This window comes from Apostichopus japonicus, chromosome 2 (assembly GCF_037975245.1).
Source record: "Apostichopus japonicus isolate 1M-3 chromosome 2, ASM3797524v1, whole genome shotgun sequence".
Lineage (NCBI taxonomy): Eukaryota > Metazoa > Echinodermata > Holothuroidea > Aspidochirotida > Stichopodidae > Apostichopus > Apostichopus japonicus.
This window is the reverse complement of record NC_092562.1, coordinates 25,796,358-25,813,534: the sequence shown is the minus strand read 5'-3', so window position 1 is coordinate 25,813,534 and position 17,177 is coordinate 25,796,358. Positions and strand designations below refer to the sequence as shown.

The 17,177-nt window shown below is 35.6% G+C and overlaps 1 protein-coding gene and 1 long non-coding RNA gene across 4 annotated transcripts in view; both read right to left on the bottom strand.

Annotated features, from left to right (window-relative positions):
* Positions 1–3,777: 3,777 nt before the first annotated feature.
* Positions 3,778–17,177, bottom strand: part of LOC139984055 (adhesion G protein-coupled receptor L2-like) — a 63,609-nt gene continuing 50,209 nt past the window's right edge. For 2 of the 3 annotated variants that reach the window (XM_071997725.1, XM_071997731.1), the window contains exons 19-27: positions 11,751–11,854; positions 10,793–10,895; positions 10,117–10,267; positions 8,970–9,036; positions 8,438–8,596; positions 7,928–8,054; positions 6,736–6,897; positions 4,779–4,824; positions 3,778–4,234 (exon numbers count right to left, since the gene is read on the bottom strand). In XM_071997725.1, the coding sequence (XP_071853826.1) occupies positions 4,026–4,234; positions 4,779–4,824; positions 6,736–6,897; positions 7,928–8,054; positions 8,438–8,596; positions 8,970–9,036; positions 10,117–10,267; positions 10,793–10,895; positions 11,751–11,854 (1,128 nt within the window). In that variant the 3' untranslated portion in view covers positions 3,778–4,025. Of the gene's footprint in view, positions 4,235–4,778; positions 4,825–6,452; positions 6,482–6,735; positions 6,898–7,927; positions 8,055–8,437; positions 8,597–8,969; positions 9,037–10,116; positions 10,268–10,792; positions 10,896–11,750; positions 11,855–17,177 lie in introns of all 3 variants that reach the window. The other variant, XM_071997740.1, reaches the window with a different exon arrangement.
* LOC139973031 (uncharacterized) lies at positions 14,865–17,065 on the bottom strand. Its single transcript, XR_011795119.1, has 2 exons — positions 16,845–17,065; positions 14,865–15,650 (listed from the first exon to the last, which is right to left on the bottom strand). It is a non-coding gene; the product is annotated as an uncharacterized lncRNA (long non-coding RNA).

Sequence of the window (17,177 nt, the reverse complement as noted above, 5' to 3'; positions counted from 1 at the left end):
ACTTTCTGTCTTTCAAATTCAAATAAATGAGTGGGTGACCCGAATATGCTACAATTCGCTTAAAACGTTCACATTACAGTCTATATACTAGATATGGGTCACGTATAGTCAAATAGAGCTTTAGTGTTTGAGTTTTTTTTTTAGTAGTAGTAGTAGTAGTAGTCAATTCATTTGATGGAAGATACTCCATACAATTTGAGACAAAACTTATTGATTTATGATGTATGATATATGATTATTTCTTTTTTGACTATTTCAAATTGTGAATTATCAAAGGCTATAACATTTCGAGCGAATACTATAATAGTCCATAAAAATCGCGGAATTGAAATCTATAGCAAAGCACGAGTAGAGTTATTTTATAGTTTGCAAGTTAGCTTATAGGAGACCAAAAAACGGAAGGAGGCTCGGAAGAAGTTTTAATTGGGGCACCCTATCCTCATGGCTTTATCAGTTTCAACTGGGCAAAGGCCGAGTGAGTGCACGTTGGTCAGTTAAAAATGATGTGTGTTATAATTTCTTAACATGTTTACATTTATGACTTGTTGCTACTGAGGACTTACAGACAGCTAATATTAAACACACAATCAGATACACAATGATTGACTGGACTAACCAGACTACTCTAAAGGTTTCGCCAATAACATCGTCCACATTTTAACAGAAAGTCGATGACACTTTTCTGCAAAATGCTGAAAATTTGCAATTAGAGCCATCTCTACAAGGTACAGTTACTAGTCAAACATAGAGACAGTTGCTTCGATTCCTAGCCAGTCATTAGTTTAGTTGAAACAGCCTTTAAGTATAAAATTTGTCTGTTAGTACTGACGAATCTTTCACAGTAGCATCTGCTGACAGGTATAACATGTGTTACGGTGTTAAAACACGCTTTATTTTGTACTGATTAACGGTTGAACTTTATTCACAGTACAATCTGATCAAGACATGTTCACTGAGTGATTGGGCATAAGTTCACCATGAGGAGAAACGCATATACTTTAGAACTTCATAATCTTGGCGACCCTCAAATGACGGTTGTAGTGGCCTTGTGAATGGGCCTACGTGGAGGAGTTAACCCCCTCCTACTTGAGACATTTCTACATGATTAAGGGTGCTTAGTTGCAATTTAGAGTTAAATTTGGAAACTTTTGAAGTAATGTATTCTCAACGTTTTTGTTTTTACTCTTCTTTTACAATACCGCCAATTTATTGTTTTTCCGAACCTTTTCGGCGACCCTCCCTTATTTCTTGGCCGACCCTGAAAAAGGGTGGCGACCAGCACTTAGAATACCAGAATGTGGTCATGAAGGGTCTTTGACCTTGAGTCCCCTTGACCGTGAGGGCCCTTAGGCACTCGTCTGATCGGGCCATGGGATATTCCCATGTACTACTACATTGGTTATAGTTAAGAATCAGTTATGATTCGTTGCCTTATAGTGTCAATCTACTTTATGTTTTACTTGATTAGGGAATCAACCTTAAAGATAACTATAGACTCTTTTATGGAGGTTCTGACGCTGCACAGTAATATTCGTAGCTAATTAGAGTATTATGACAGAGATAATGTGGTGAAGGTGGTTGGTGGATATGGATCAACTTTGGTGGAGAGGGGAGGGGGGGTGGATGGGTAGGTACAGACATTGAGGGACACGTGACTTTGAATGGAAATGAGCAAACCACAAACTCACCTTAAACATTTCAGACAAATTGGATCCTCTGTGGATTCTATACCACACGTGCACTGTGTAAACGTTTATTCCAACGAAAGCACACAAATTTAGTTATATTTCCTTTTTGCAGGATAAGGGCACTGTTCGTCTTAATATATATAGAAAGTTAATACAAAAGAGAAACCCAGGAAAAAAATCAAGGTACCGTTCTTAATCTTTGTTTTATTGTATTTAGAAAATTACTCTAGGTCTTTAACATGCATGATGGACATCAACTTCATTTACGTTTGAACAAAGCTAATTATTCAAATGAATTATACAATTGATTAGGTATAAAGACAAATGCATCTTAACAGTTGCTGGTTTTAATAGTAATTACTCAAAATAGAGCATTCGCACATACAATATTCATACATGCAATTTTCATTTTCAACATTGCATTGGAATCACCCTTGCTTTAACAAGGCATCTTAAAAACGACTTGAAACAAGCCTGTGACGTAGGCGTTCACATTCTGACGTATATTATTTGGTTTTGTTGTTTTACAAAATTTTCATTTGATCACATCTGTTTTCCACTTTTAAAGGGGTTTATAATTAAACAAACTTGAACAATAATATGCTTCTTACTAACAGTAGCTTAAATTCAATTCGAAACACGGATTTATTTATCAATGAAAACTATTCTATACATTGCAATGTTACAATAACGAAACACACAATACACACAATATATATATATATATATATATATATATATATATATATATATATATATATATATATATATATATATATATATATATATATATATATATATATATGACATTCTTTCCGGTTTTAAAGAATGCCATAGTGATGAGTTTGAAATGAAGGTAATATTTTGAAGAAATTGGAAGGAGTTTCTGAAACATTTGGTATTTTTAAATTTATCACCTACATATATTTTTTCATTACTTAACTTATCACACCAAAGAACATCATTTTTCATTTTTTATTTAAATTATATTATCTTTATAATCTACATTTCAGACAGAATATATATTTATTTTTACAAAACAAAACAAAAAAGTCTCTTCAAAATTATAATTATTATAAACTAACAGCTTCGTTGCCATTTAAAGCACTTCTTAACCTTTAAACTTGAAAATAATAAACACGACAAATCTCATTACTGTTAAAGACATCAAGTTAATTGGAAACTACTTTGGTCAATAAACAAATGCCAATATTAATATTTCTCATGTTGGTATCTAATGATGATCACCAAACACAGAATGATTCGTGAGGCTAATAGCTAACATCCTTCAAATTGAGTCTTTGGTCGACTAATTTCCGGTTTTTAGGAAGCTAGACACCCACATCTGTCATGGAAACAGACCGGCCGATATGGCGGGCCAATGTGAAGGAATATTCTTACTGCATCTGAGGTAAAGGGCTCGTACGACATAGAAAAAAAAACAATTAAAGTGAGGTGTTAAGTGACTAAGATGCCGATACCTAATTTTGCATACAAGAATCTGGGCTGATGCTGCTATTGTATATATAAACTGTCGATAGACTTATCACACGTCCTGTATAAGAAGTACAATGATAGAAGAGAACCAGAGACTGTGTATGTCATATCACTAATCGACATATATTATTGATTATTGATTATCGATTATGTAAGCTAGAACAATTTCGAATGTCGAAGAAGGGGATATATGTTTAGCCTACATAAATTATGCATAACCCACCGTATGTATTTTGCACTGTATTCGCATGAAAGAGAGAACACATGAAGAATCACTCTCTAATCTATTATGTTAATGACGTAAGAAGGAATTCGCTCTAAGGTGATGGGAGGGGATAAGCAAACAGGGAAGGCAAGAATATTGGCACGCCGACTGATACAACGCATTTTACCGACAAGGCCCTGCATGTGTATGTACCATAACAAATTAAATGAGAAGTGAGACGTCACCATGGATACCAGTATTTTCGGGTTGTATAACATACCAGCTCGTAATAATAGAAACACACAAGAGAACGGGACGGTGCATCTGCAACTTAACTCTTGTCTCTGTAACCCCCCCCCCCCCACCCTCCCCTCCCTCCCACCACCTACTCATGTGTGCACATCCCCTCAGCTTCCCTCCCACTAACGCCTTACGTGGTTACCTACCATACAAGTAAACATAGCAGTTAATGGAGTTTAACTCGAGAGAGAAAATGTGTTGATTACATTAATTCAAATCAAGATACAAATACACAATAGACGATAAAAGTAGACTGCGACATGCACATTCAATGCATATTCAATGCATATTCAATGCATATACAATGCATATTCAATGCATATTCTTATGCATATTCAACAGTAATCCGGTTCCGGGTAATTGCTGATGTATTCGGACGGGTTAGACTCATGTACGCCGTGGTTATGTAACCAGGATTGACGGGGCGGATCAATGACGTCAGATGACGCGTCGCTATCGTGGATCTTTATCATCGGGTTGGTGAAAAATACTTGAGTCTTACGTTTGTCGTTAGTTTCTTCCACGAGGTTGACGTCTGTTGGTCCTATAAGAAAGAAATAACAGGTGGAAAAACAGCCGTTTATATAAGCGACTGGAAGCGGAATTATAAAAATTGATACATTTTGTACATGAAGGGAACTTGAAACAAGTAGGTGGAATGTCATAAACGCACATTGACAAAATTATTATTATTATTTTTTTTTATTTCTCACAATTTTGATCACAATTTTCTACTTTACCGTTGGGCTTCATTCATCCGTAACATGTCAATTCCACATTCCTTTTTTGGTTCACTTGCAACCGTCCCAAACCCAAAGACATGAGAAAGCATTTAAGAACAAAACGAAATTCACCGAGTATATCTTTAGTTTTTGTTTCTTGATTGTCTAGTTTTCAGGCAGCCAAACAAGATGCCTGATGTCATAGGTCATCAAAGCCGCCACAAAGGGAAATATAACAATTTATAACTACTAATTGCCCTTCATTGATTAATTCAACAAAAAAATATTGCAAAGCTATCATTGCCTACCAGATTCACCCAACGAAAGTAAACTAAACTAAAAAGGACAGTTATTTAGTTGACTTACTTGTTTCGGGAAATTCATCATCCTTCTTTCGTTGAGAATCGGGATACTAGACGAGATGAGACAAAAAGGAACAGTATTTTTTTGGCATTTTTCGATATAGGATTAAATGAACGAGCAATATGCTACATTTAGGGAAAATTATATATGTATATATATATATATATATATATATATATATATATATATATATATATATATATATATATATATATATATATATATATATATATATATATATATATATATATATATATATATATGCCTATCTGTGATGTATGAATTGTAACCGTAAAATTAACCTTATTAATAACATTGCTTATATTTGCAAATTCTATGAAAACAACATGTAACGCGTACAAGCGATCTTCATTTCTTGATTTTATTTTTTTAATTTAACAGCAAAACGTGATTCACTATGAATGCATTCTACAAAGTCACGAATGATTAATTTGAACAATCTGGAAATCACTTCCAATCAATCAATGGATCGATCAAACAATCACTCAAAAGTTAGGATTAAACTGACGTCATGATCGACTATAGTAAATAGATTGAAAATCTCTTCCATCAGTGACGATTTATGTGAAGGTTGTAGTAACAGGTAAACAAAATCAATTATTACATCAATTAATACATCAATCAACCAACCAACTGCACAATTAATCAGTGAAAATCACAAATAACATGGTAAAATTTGATAATTTTTGTGCACATTTTAAAATTAAATGAAACTTTGAAAAGGTGCATAAGGAGCGAGATATCATTATCTTATATCTTTATTGATATTGATATTTAATAATGTGCATGTTCTTCGTTCTATGTGGAAAACGGCTGTGCTTAATTACAACAGAAAGGAACTTAAATGTATGTTTGTATGTGTTGTGAGGTGTTACGTATACTTTGTATAAATCATAACACCATGTAATATCAGACGACACTACATGAAGGCAAGGGTGAAACCACATACACCTGGGGGGGGGGGGGGAGCTCTATACCGCCAGATTAAAATCCCCTCCCAGCCCGTCCAACATGCTGACAAAAAAATCGTAAGTGTACAGTACATACAGTTATACCATATATGTGCGGTACAACCTAAACAGAGATTAATTCTTCAACATTGTTTCAAAAGGTGCAAAATATAGCACGATTTTGCACCTCGGCACCCTCCCATTGGCTGACATATATGTGCTGTACAACCTAAACAGAGATTAATTCTCCAACATTGTTTCAAGAGGTGCAAAATATAGCACCATTTTGCACCTCGGCACCCTCCTCTTGGGACGCCCCCGTTACTTTGTATCACATTAACCCAAGGAAAACAATATATGTTTTTCCCGGCCCCTTCCCAATTGAAACCGGGCCCGGGCCCCGTGAAAATTGTCCCCCCTCTCGTCAGGCGTGCCTAAGAGTGGTAAATGAACTTAAAATATTGAAAAGAAACAAAACCACTCTCCAACATCTTCGGCGTCTGTAAATCAAATAAGTTTACGGTGGAATCGACCAAAAGTGCAATTTTGAAAGAGAAAAATTAGAGATATAGCTTTGTTTTTCTTCTGGTGATATTTCTACCGTTATGTGGATTCCTGTGCAGCACGTGCTTTCGTTCACTTTCATTTTCAGGGCAAGCCTATATTTTCTTAAAAGTGAGAATTTAAAATTATTGTCATTTATTACCGGAAAGTAGACAAATTAAAGGTCCATTTCTGTATGAACGAAAACGAATGAATATTCAATTATGTGACGTAATAAAAATGACACATCACACACACGCACCATAGTTTAATGAGTTACATGAGATATGTGTCTTTCTTAGTGATCTTTCCATGTTTTGTTTTTGTTGGCACTATATCGCTGACATATTCAAACTAAAATTCTGCTGAAACAAACGTTCACACACACACCCGTCCCTCCCCTCCCCTCTACTCTCGCTATATGGTACTAATGCTAGCATATGTACCTGTGATGCAGCGGTTGATACCACGGTGGAATTTGCCTGTCCCTTCAGTAAGAGGCGTCTCTTGATAGCTTTTGGTACCCAGCTTTGTCGGGCAAGAGAGTGCAGGAGCTCCCGTTTAACTCTTTCATTTCCAACACAGTGGAAGAAGAAGATAAAAAATCCCTGTATACAGAAAAGAGAAAAATAAAATTATAGAAAGATGACTAGTTCTTTATTTTAAATCATAATTATTAAATAAACGGTGACGCGATGCGTCTTATCATGTGACGTCACGCACCACTACGGTATATTGTCGCATTCAAACAGCGGCTATTCTTCATGACGTCATCATTCCTTCTGCTCATATATTCTTACTACACATGATACGTCTGGAAGTTCGAGATTTGTCATTTAATTAGGCAAACAAAGACACAACCAGACGGCGTACAATATAGGGCTGTGACATTGTATTTCATTTGCCACTTTTAAAAAATTACTTAAAACTATATATTTTTATATTAATATTCAAGCTGCGTCCATTTTATTTTTTGTATTCATATTTTAAGGGGTCTTGTCATTTTGTTACTTAAATTTGCTTAAAACTTACCTTTTTTTTTCTTTTTTAGTAATTTCACTGTAAAACTATATTGTTTTAAAAAAAAATCCTTATAGATTCATTTTTATTTTTTTATTAATTTCAAGCTGCGTCCATTTTATTTTCCGTATTCATATTTTAAGGGATTTTGTCAGTTTGTTACTAAAATTTACATAAAACTCACTTTTTTCTTAGGAATTTCACTGTAAATCTATATTATTTTTAAAAATTATTCCTTCGTTTATATATATATATTTTTTATATTAATATTTCAGGTGTGTCAATTTTATTCTTCATATTCATATTTTAAGGGTTTCGTCATTTTGTTGTCATTGTAAAGCGCTCTTGAACATGCTTAAGCATGAAAAGAGCGCTATATAAATTTGGTAAAATAATAATAATAATAAAAATAATAATAATAATAGTATGTAACATGTCTGTGACATGTGACATGTCTGTGACAAGTGTCAGGTCTGTGACATTTGTACACAGTCTATGAGACCTAATTAACTTGAGAAGACAACAGGCCCACGTTAATGTATCCTGTCATGTCATATCATACAATATCGACATCGCCACATTACTAATCGCCATAGCAACATCAATAAACAAACTCACCTGCAAAGAATTGAGAATAGTAAATGCATAGGCCATAGCGACGGTTTGAGCGCCAATGAAAGCAAAACCAATAGCCCAGGTGGTCCCAAGGAGAAAGGTTAACGTAATTCCGCCCTTAATCCATGACCTAACAAGAAATGCAAAATAATGAATAAAATATGATCATAAACATAATGTATAGCTTTACTTTAACCACATACCAATCTGCAAAGATGACATCCAATAATTATGATTAAAAGCATATAAAACTGATGTCAACAGGTTTTTCCTTCTTTTTTTTGTCTTTTTCCTTTTTGGTCACTCGTTTTTCTATTTGAGATCATCAAGTTTATATTTTTATTTTATTTTCAACTATTTATATCGACAAAATTATTGCGACACGAATATATTTATTAAATAATGTTTTGTGCGTATATGCGTGGATTTTGGATGGGGACGTGAGAGGAAAAGAAAGAGAAAATGAAGGAGAGGGTGGGGGGGTGGGGATGGGGGTTAAAATATCATGCATACCTGATGTTTGGGTTCTTCTGAGAATCTTTTTGAATCGAAGAGCTCTTTGTATAAGCGACACGGAGTGCTCTGGTGAGGAACACAATATTCACGAAAATCATGAAAAGAACGGGACCAGCAAAACTCCAGATGAACCCGTCGACTACAGAAAGCCAACAGCTGCACATAAGGAGAACAATACATATAATTATTATTAATTAGCCTATATATATAGTACTTTAATCGTTTCATATCAATCTATATATATATATATATATATACATATCACGTGTTGAATACTATTAGTTATCGTGCTTTAATCGATTAATCGGCTAATTAAACGAATTGTGTCATTAAGTATAGCAATTGACGTACATATGTGTCTTTGTACCTTGGGCTGATACTAACCTCGAAAGATGTTGCTATAAATGTCAAGCACTGCTTCCGGTTGAGTTTTAATCATGTATAGCGCCACAACATTTGACTTCATAAGTTACATGCATCAAACCCTAGCAATCTATAGGATTTGTTTAACATTTATTATAAAGCTTACTAGTGTTCTGTTCCATATCCAGAGGGATTGGCTCCGGCGGCCACACCAACAATTATAGCTGGTATTCCTATTGGACGAAAAATATAAAACGTTATTTATGACGCAACGAATCGCATCATTTGTATATCTATGGTAGAACAAACCTAATCTTTAACTGATGTTAACGATACAAAAAAAAAACCCGAAACATAGAACTGAAATAGGGCAAAAAATAGTGTTATGAAGGATACAACATATTTAAATTGGATTGCTTTAGACATGGCAACAGTTGGACACGAGCCATCCTTCCAATCCCCTCCCACAGGCGAATTATTATTTCGCAGTACAGCGACAGTGTTAATGACAGTAACTTCAATTGACTTCGGTTTATAACCCTAACAGATTCAACTGTACTGAGTGAGAGATTAAGTCTGGTAAAATCTCATCAAAATAGACATTGTTCAGTATACAAGTGTATACATATATATATACATCGACGCAGTGACACTCAACTATACGCAATGCATAACAGTAATTCTCACACTACGACTGCTACTATATCATGTTGTAAGCCTTAGTTACGTTATCTCTGATGACGTACTTGCACTGGTCGTGACGTGGTGAAGCAATGAAATATGAATATTCATCATTAGGAAATACATAATATGAATAATTCATAATCCTTCCCTCACTGTACTATACGGGCAAAATCGCCTCCCGCATGCCCTTTATTTTTAGCCCCATCACATCCTCAAAGAAAAAAAATTGAAGGGTGACAGTTTTTTGTGTGTTGATCACTAAGCAGTTAAGTCATATACACAACCGACTAACATGTATATGATATCATTGTTACTAGCTGTTGTATCTTTCAAATCGATTTCAATCGTTCAATTGAATCCTTATGTACACGCAGTTTGAAGAGTGACTTTTAATCTAATCTCCAATATGATAATGTCAACATTTGCAAAAAGAGTTGGTAAATAATATCAGGAAACAAAATAGCACAGCGTCGTAGAGAGAATGTCAATATGGTTATTATCCTCCCCGATATCGTGAAAAATATGACGAAAGCTTACACGAAGGTGAAACATGAAAAATCTTGACAACCTTGAAAAGGAAGACGCCCTCTCTAATAGAAAGATCCTGAATTTACCAATGTTAGGCTTACCGTATCCTATTATATAGTATGGTAGTATCTTGTTATTGGTGTGAAACACATGGACCAGCATGACATAGAGTTGTACACCTTCCAAACACATCCAGGCGAAAGCCGACAGGAAGAAGTAATGTAGCAAAACTGCTACCAGGGTGCACACCAGCTATATAAATTACATCAAAAAAGGAAACAGTAACATATCATATATTTAAATATATATAGTACATATATTTAAAGTAATTTAACATTTTAAAATTTTACAAAAACTTTCCCGCTTCACCTTTTTCAACAAATTGTTTACACAAGCATAAAAGTTCTGACTACATCTAACTTTCTTTTTGCTAGAAATCTTGAAGGTGGGGAAACGGGTGAAAGTGGACTGAGACTTTAGTTCCTCGTGGGATTCAAACTTTTTCTCTTGGTGACCTAAATTGTCACCTTCTTTCCCTTGGCGACCCTCCAGTGATGGATGTTGTGGCCTGAGAAGGAGGTTTGCAGAGGGTGGGTGGGAATGGGGTACTCCCTCCCATTTGAGAAATGGTATTATGATTATGGAAAGGTTCGTAGTTACAAATTGGTGTTATATTTTGCACCTTGAGAAGTAATTACATTATGGGGCGATCTGGACGCCATGTAATATATGCAAATTAGAAAGAAAGAAAGGAAGCAAATGACAAAGAAACTGTACCTTTAAATGGGTCAAATTTACTCCGCATAGGAACAGCAGTTCTGCTACTAGCAGTGAGAAGCACAAATTTCGATGGATGCTTGTACGTATGTTCCTCAATTCTCTAATGAAATCAAACATGATAAGTCGTTTTACTAAAGAAGTTTCGAATTTCTGAGGATGATTTCAATATTATAGTAAAGACTTAGGCCTGTTTCTTTTTATTGTATTTAAATGGAATCAATTTGCAGAAATATTTTGATCTGAAGCAAGTCGCTGAGGTTAGTTGCCTTAGGTTTGCCAAACCTATATACCAAAAAATGGATGAGCACAATAATGCTATAATTACTATCAAATAAAGACAAACCTACAAGCTATTCTTATTGCAAGAATTTAATCAATGATCAATTTTAACCGATGATTTCTTTTCGGTTCTAAACATTTCTAATCATATTAATAGTATTAATCAACATAAATAAAGTCCAAGCATGTTCCCCTTTTTTGGACATTTTCTACTGTTTTTGAAATGAAATTTGACAAGGTACGGACCCAAGGAGGTGAATTTGTTCACCCTTCCCCATTTTCAATGCCACAAAAAATAAATAAAATTAGTTATTACGACAATCCTGCTTCTAGACCTAGCTTTATAGACCAATAACCTACCACTATATTTCAGTGCATGAAGTATTTCATGTCCATTTGTTGTAAGAATCACCCCCCTCCCCCGCCCCATGTCAGCTGTCTGATTTAGCGACCCCAGGGTCACATACACCTTCCTTTTCAAATTCAGGATTCGTCCCTGCTGACAGTTAACTTAATGACAAGAACAAGATGCTATATAGTACTGTATTATATACAGTAACTATACCAAACTTATATAACATACCAAAATAAACTACATAAAACGGCTGTTTTTCATTCAATAAAACAGATAGACATGATCGGTTATTGTCATATTTTTAAACTGAAAGGGACTTACCTGAAGCATGTGAAGATGACAACGCATAACAACAGACACACGATGGATATACTGCACCCGATGATGGATAGCAACTCCAGGGCTAAAGTATGTCCCTCTGATAACTAACAAAGAAAACAGCGTTGAATGAAAATCTCCCTTCAGTTATTGTTCCCTTGAAAATTTGATGTTTTTTGTAAAAGCATATCAATGTTGACAAATATACTTAATTTCTAAAACTACAAAACTGGGAGTAATGTCATGACACTTGACGTATGTTATCTCCATTATAGTTGTAATTGAGGCGAATGTACAGTAGGAAACAACGGCTCATCATTGGCCATGTATTACGTCGGCATAAATTTACTTGATTATTGAAAGCATTATTTGAACAATCATAACAAATATACAGAAAAAGTTTAAAAAAAAACTTTTTTCTATTGATGCGCTGACTCTCTAAACTCTTTCCAAACATTGAGGTGTGATCAAAGATGACTCGATAAGAAATGACATTAATATTTAATATGTTGCAGAACGTTCAAATCACTATTATTAATAGTCAAGTTTATACATATCTTTGTCACCTTTAACAGACGTCTCTATATAAACACCCGAAACTTATCAATTGAAGTGACTGTATACCTCGTAGTCTAGCATATATAGACGATCAATTTATCAGATCCAACACAAACATAAGATATTTTATGACCTCAAATGACATGTTTATAATATATTACATATTTATCAAGGACAAGTATAGTATTGAACTGCCATGGTGCTCTGTTGTTATATGTAGATTATTCCAGTTATTAAAACTTATTTTCAAAGAATGGATTCATCCTAAAATTATGGCCTGCAATGAGGACCCGATGTACTAACCAGTTAGCCTTAAAAGGAAGATTAGAGACATTTAACGTATCTTAAAGGTCATCAGTATTGGCTTAAACTTTTAGCTTGCTAGAAATTGCTAGAAGTCTTCGAAAGTACTTTCCTGATGGTTTTGCATCTCAACAGTACTTGCAGACATTGCGGAGTGTTAAATCAAAACAATTAAATGTTTCGGTATGTACAAGGATAATGAGGGCGGTAGTTATATATTAAGTACAGAGCCGTATATAGAGAGAGTTTGGCCAACCATGTAACCGATTTGGATTGGTCGAGAGGGAAAACGCCCACACAGGGTGGTAAAATAGGTCCACTTGAAAACTTTATAGCAGACGACACGCATACTCACAGTGTATAGACTATCGTTTGTGTACACGAAAAAAGTACGAAATTATGAAAGAAATGGTGCTGGGGATGCTGCGATCGGTCAGAACATGGATATTGTTGTTTGATTATCCGACTGACCATAAAAGAAGAGGAATTTTTTGGAAGTAGAAAGAACAAGATGGAGATCTAATGAAAAAAAGTCTGTGTAGCCTAGGCCCATACTACTACTAGCCATAGGCCCTAGTGTAATACGAGTAATGTACAAGCAATGCGAGAATTTTACGTTCAGACTGGTTTCTGTAATTACATGCAAGGCTATTCTCTCTCGTTTTACGATCCACAAATTCGATTTCATTATGCCAGCTCTCCTAATCATAGGCATGGCAGTTTCAGTCGCACATACAGTTATCCTAATTCCTAGTTATTGTATGCCTAGGCTAAAAAAGTATCACTTTTAGTTTAATGTAAAAGGGTGGGCTAGCCTCTAGGCATCACGTAAAGCCCTAATCCTTAGTTAAGCCCGAAGCATAAGTTAAGCCTGGGCTAAGTTAGACCTGGACCATTCTTGCTATAACTACAACTGTTATAGCACATTACATAATATGGCACAGTATAAGGCCCAATTAAACTAGGTCTAAGGAAAACAAAGTAGCCTAGGCCTAAACTAGTTAGGCTAGGTCTATACTCATTGGCAACTTATGGGTTGTGTACACATACAGGCCTAATTATAGAGACCCTTTTAGTATGCCATAAACAAGTGCCCAAATGGTTAAATGATCTTGGTTTGTGTTAATTGTCAGCATTCACCTAGCCTTTTTAGGCTAACATGAATTCAGCCTAATTTTTTCTTCTTCAAAAGTATAGCCTAGGCCTTGGTTTAATTTGGATGCAGTCAACTATCATTTATCAAAGTTGCGACAGTACCTCCTTATTCCCTTAATTGACACCCACATTGACGATTGAAGTTAAAAAAATCTTTTTAAATTATCTTTAGACAGTAAATTTTAACTCCCTGAATTTCAGGACTTTTTTTACAAATCAAAGGTGACATGTGCTCTGAAGAAAAACTCCTAACATAAAAAGCCACAGTTAGCAGACTGTGATAATGACAAACCTGGTGAGTGACTACTAGACTGAAATCCAGTTCCTGCAACCACAGCAATAAAGTCTTTGTTTTAATCAATGCACTTGTGTGTTTGAAACTTTCAAATGGACACTCATTGGCAGTTGGTTAAGATATAAGGTTTTACCTTCATCATGGAGAGTTGAAGGGAATCTGCCTCATCATCTGAATAATGGACTCAAGGATAGCAACAAATCATGATTGGATAATGATTTTGAGCAAGTAAATATCTGGCAATTTGAAAGTTTGTATTATTTTTTTACATATTATTTAAGCTGTTTAGCTCACACACAAGCAAATGATCAAGTGACAACAACCGATGCAGTATATTTAAAGGTATTGAAGACTTGCCCTAAACCGCATGCCGCGCTCTGAAAAAGTTTACTTTCCGTTGCTTGCAAGTGAAGTTTTTTTGTGTCGCTACAAAAGGCAGGTCTACAGTAATGAAACCTGATACCTTGTTATCTTTTATCTAGACCTGAGATGTCCACGCTGCTATGTGCACTGTGTTGTGGGTATTGACTGTGATGTTTGTATTGACTGTACACTAATGTCTATTTACAGATGGTAGCAAGCTGTATGTGTATTTTCTGGGATCAATGGTGGTCTCTAACACTTCTGTTACACCGCATTCGAAACTAGGTCAGATAACCGGCATGAGACGTTTCTTTGTGCGGGAGTCTCCACACCCTTTAAGGAGAAGTATTTATATCCCATTAATAGAGAAAGAATTATGTTTCAATTGGTAGCATGCAACTTAAAATTTTGCAAACATTAGATACAATCAAACAATAACAAGGTTCATTTACAAGGTAATCTACTGCCCTTTATTTCACATTAGTCTGTCACATCAGAAGGTCACAGCTTTCAATAATTATACAAACAAATTCCCTTGATGGGTGCTTCGTTAGATTCCTGCAATTTTCAAGTTTATCAATGTAATAAGTTCTGAATGTGGCAATGTGGAGAAGCTTTGGGATAATCTGTGGATAAAACTGCCAGACTATCAACAAGATTCCACATCCATGCAACTCCAACTGCTTCCTTCACCTCCTTGCAGATGTACTACATGTCCCAAAAAAAGTCAGCATTGGTTAATGTAATTAAAATCTGGCTTCCTCCTGAGCTGGCAAATACACATGAATTGTCAAGTACAGAGGTCAGTGTGAAACCACTGAAAGATCTTCTCAGCTTTCAAGAAAACAAAGACTTGAAGCCAAATTGACAGAGGCCACACTGATACCATTCCACTCTCATAAGATGAAGGTATCACACACACTTCATTTTGCTTCTGCGATGCAGTGCCTGGTAGCCTGTGAGGGTCACCCAATGGATGTTTTAACAACTGCCTGGTTTATAGAGCTCTGCAACAAATAATTCATCCTAATGTCTAGTCGTCATCCTGTCATGGCCTTGAGCAAGTTGAACCCACTTCAACACAAAGCAGCTATTGAATTCTGGTCTAGGTACTGTCAAATCCACATCACCATCATTGCTGGTTCCAGCTATGCTGACCACGATAAAAGAGTACAATGAGGGTTTTTTAATTCACCCAACAGAGCTTGCATTCCAGTACCTTTGGGCAGCTGAAAAGATATTCAGAAATTGTTATATATGAGTGTGTTTGTATGCATGCATATGTGTGATTTTCTTGCTTTACAGAACAGCTCCATTTTGATAAGCTATGTAACGTGGAAACCTGCCAATCATATGTTTGAAATAGGACAGGCTGAAACGATTCTTAAATGAAAAGCTTAACGACTTCTTGCATTTTTATACATCACTGTTCAGGTAAGGCCAGTAAGGGCAGTATGAAGAATAAGTAACAATTAATAATTATCATTATGGCCATTTGCTGTCTGCATAATAACAAACTGAATGATGTCATCAGCCCTGTGCTCAGTTGACAACACTGACAAGTAGGCACACTATGTCAGTGTGATCCATGAAACCTTATTAAGGACATGACCATATAGTATATATGTTAATGGAAAATACATAAGCTACAACATACACCAGTATTCAGTTGTTGCGGGTTTTTTTTTCTCGACAGACCCATTCAATCTGTTGCACCTACTATAGCCTAGTACTACATTCCTGAGAAATTAACACCACAATATCAGTCTTAGGTTTGCCCACAGACTCCCAACTATTGCTAACTCCTACACTCAAGTATATAGTTTAGTTTAGTAGAAAAAAAGACCAGGAGAGACATTCAAGTCCCCATTAAGGACCCTAAGGCTATATGAGAGGAATAAAACCGCAGACATCAAATGTCATACCCAATTACAATGCTTAATGTACTCATCCAAAGTATTCTTAAACCCATTCACGCTACTTGCAATTCAACCTTCTCAGGCAAACCATTCCATCCATTCACAACCCTTGCATAAGTTGTATTAGACTTTAGAGAAAAAGTTATGCTGAATATTAATCCTACTATGTAACTTCTGGAGTTTAATACAATGACCTCTGGTACAACTACTTTTTGGCAAACCTGAAAAGATCAGTGAAGCATAAATTGTCATTTTATGTGTAGGCCTACTTTATTTAATTGAAGGATCTATTAATGTAGGCCTGATGCTATAGTTGTGCGTCTGTAATCTAGCCTAGCCAGGACTGTGATGTGTGCTTTTCGTTTGTATGACCAAAGTAGGACTAGTAGTATGAGGCGTAAAATAAAACAAGTGTAATGACAGGTTTTCAGCTAGTTTTCTATGCATTTCAGGTGTGAAGATAAACGTTAATGTCATTAACTAACGCATACTCTAATTCATTACCTGATATCCATTTTGTTCCTCGTATGCCTGTCAAAATCTGACATTCTGAGTCGCTTCGTTTGTTCGCAACGAGCACAGTGTGCAAAGCTGCTATATATTGTGTGTGGTGTTTTTCGTGTTTCGCGCAACTGGTAACGACAACTGGACCTATTTTGATGCCCATGGTTTGCGTGTGACGTCACAAATCGCCAGTTGGCCAAACTCTCTCTATATACGGCTCTGATTAAGTAGTTGAAGTTGAAGCATGAGTGACCATTTTGTGACTCTTTAGCACATTTGAGGCCAATACTGGCGACCTTTCAAAGTGAATACATTGTCAACCGGAATAGTCAT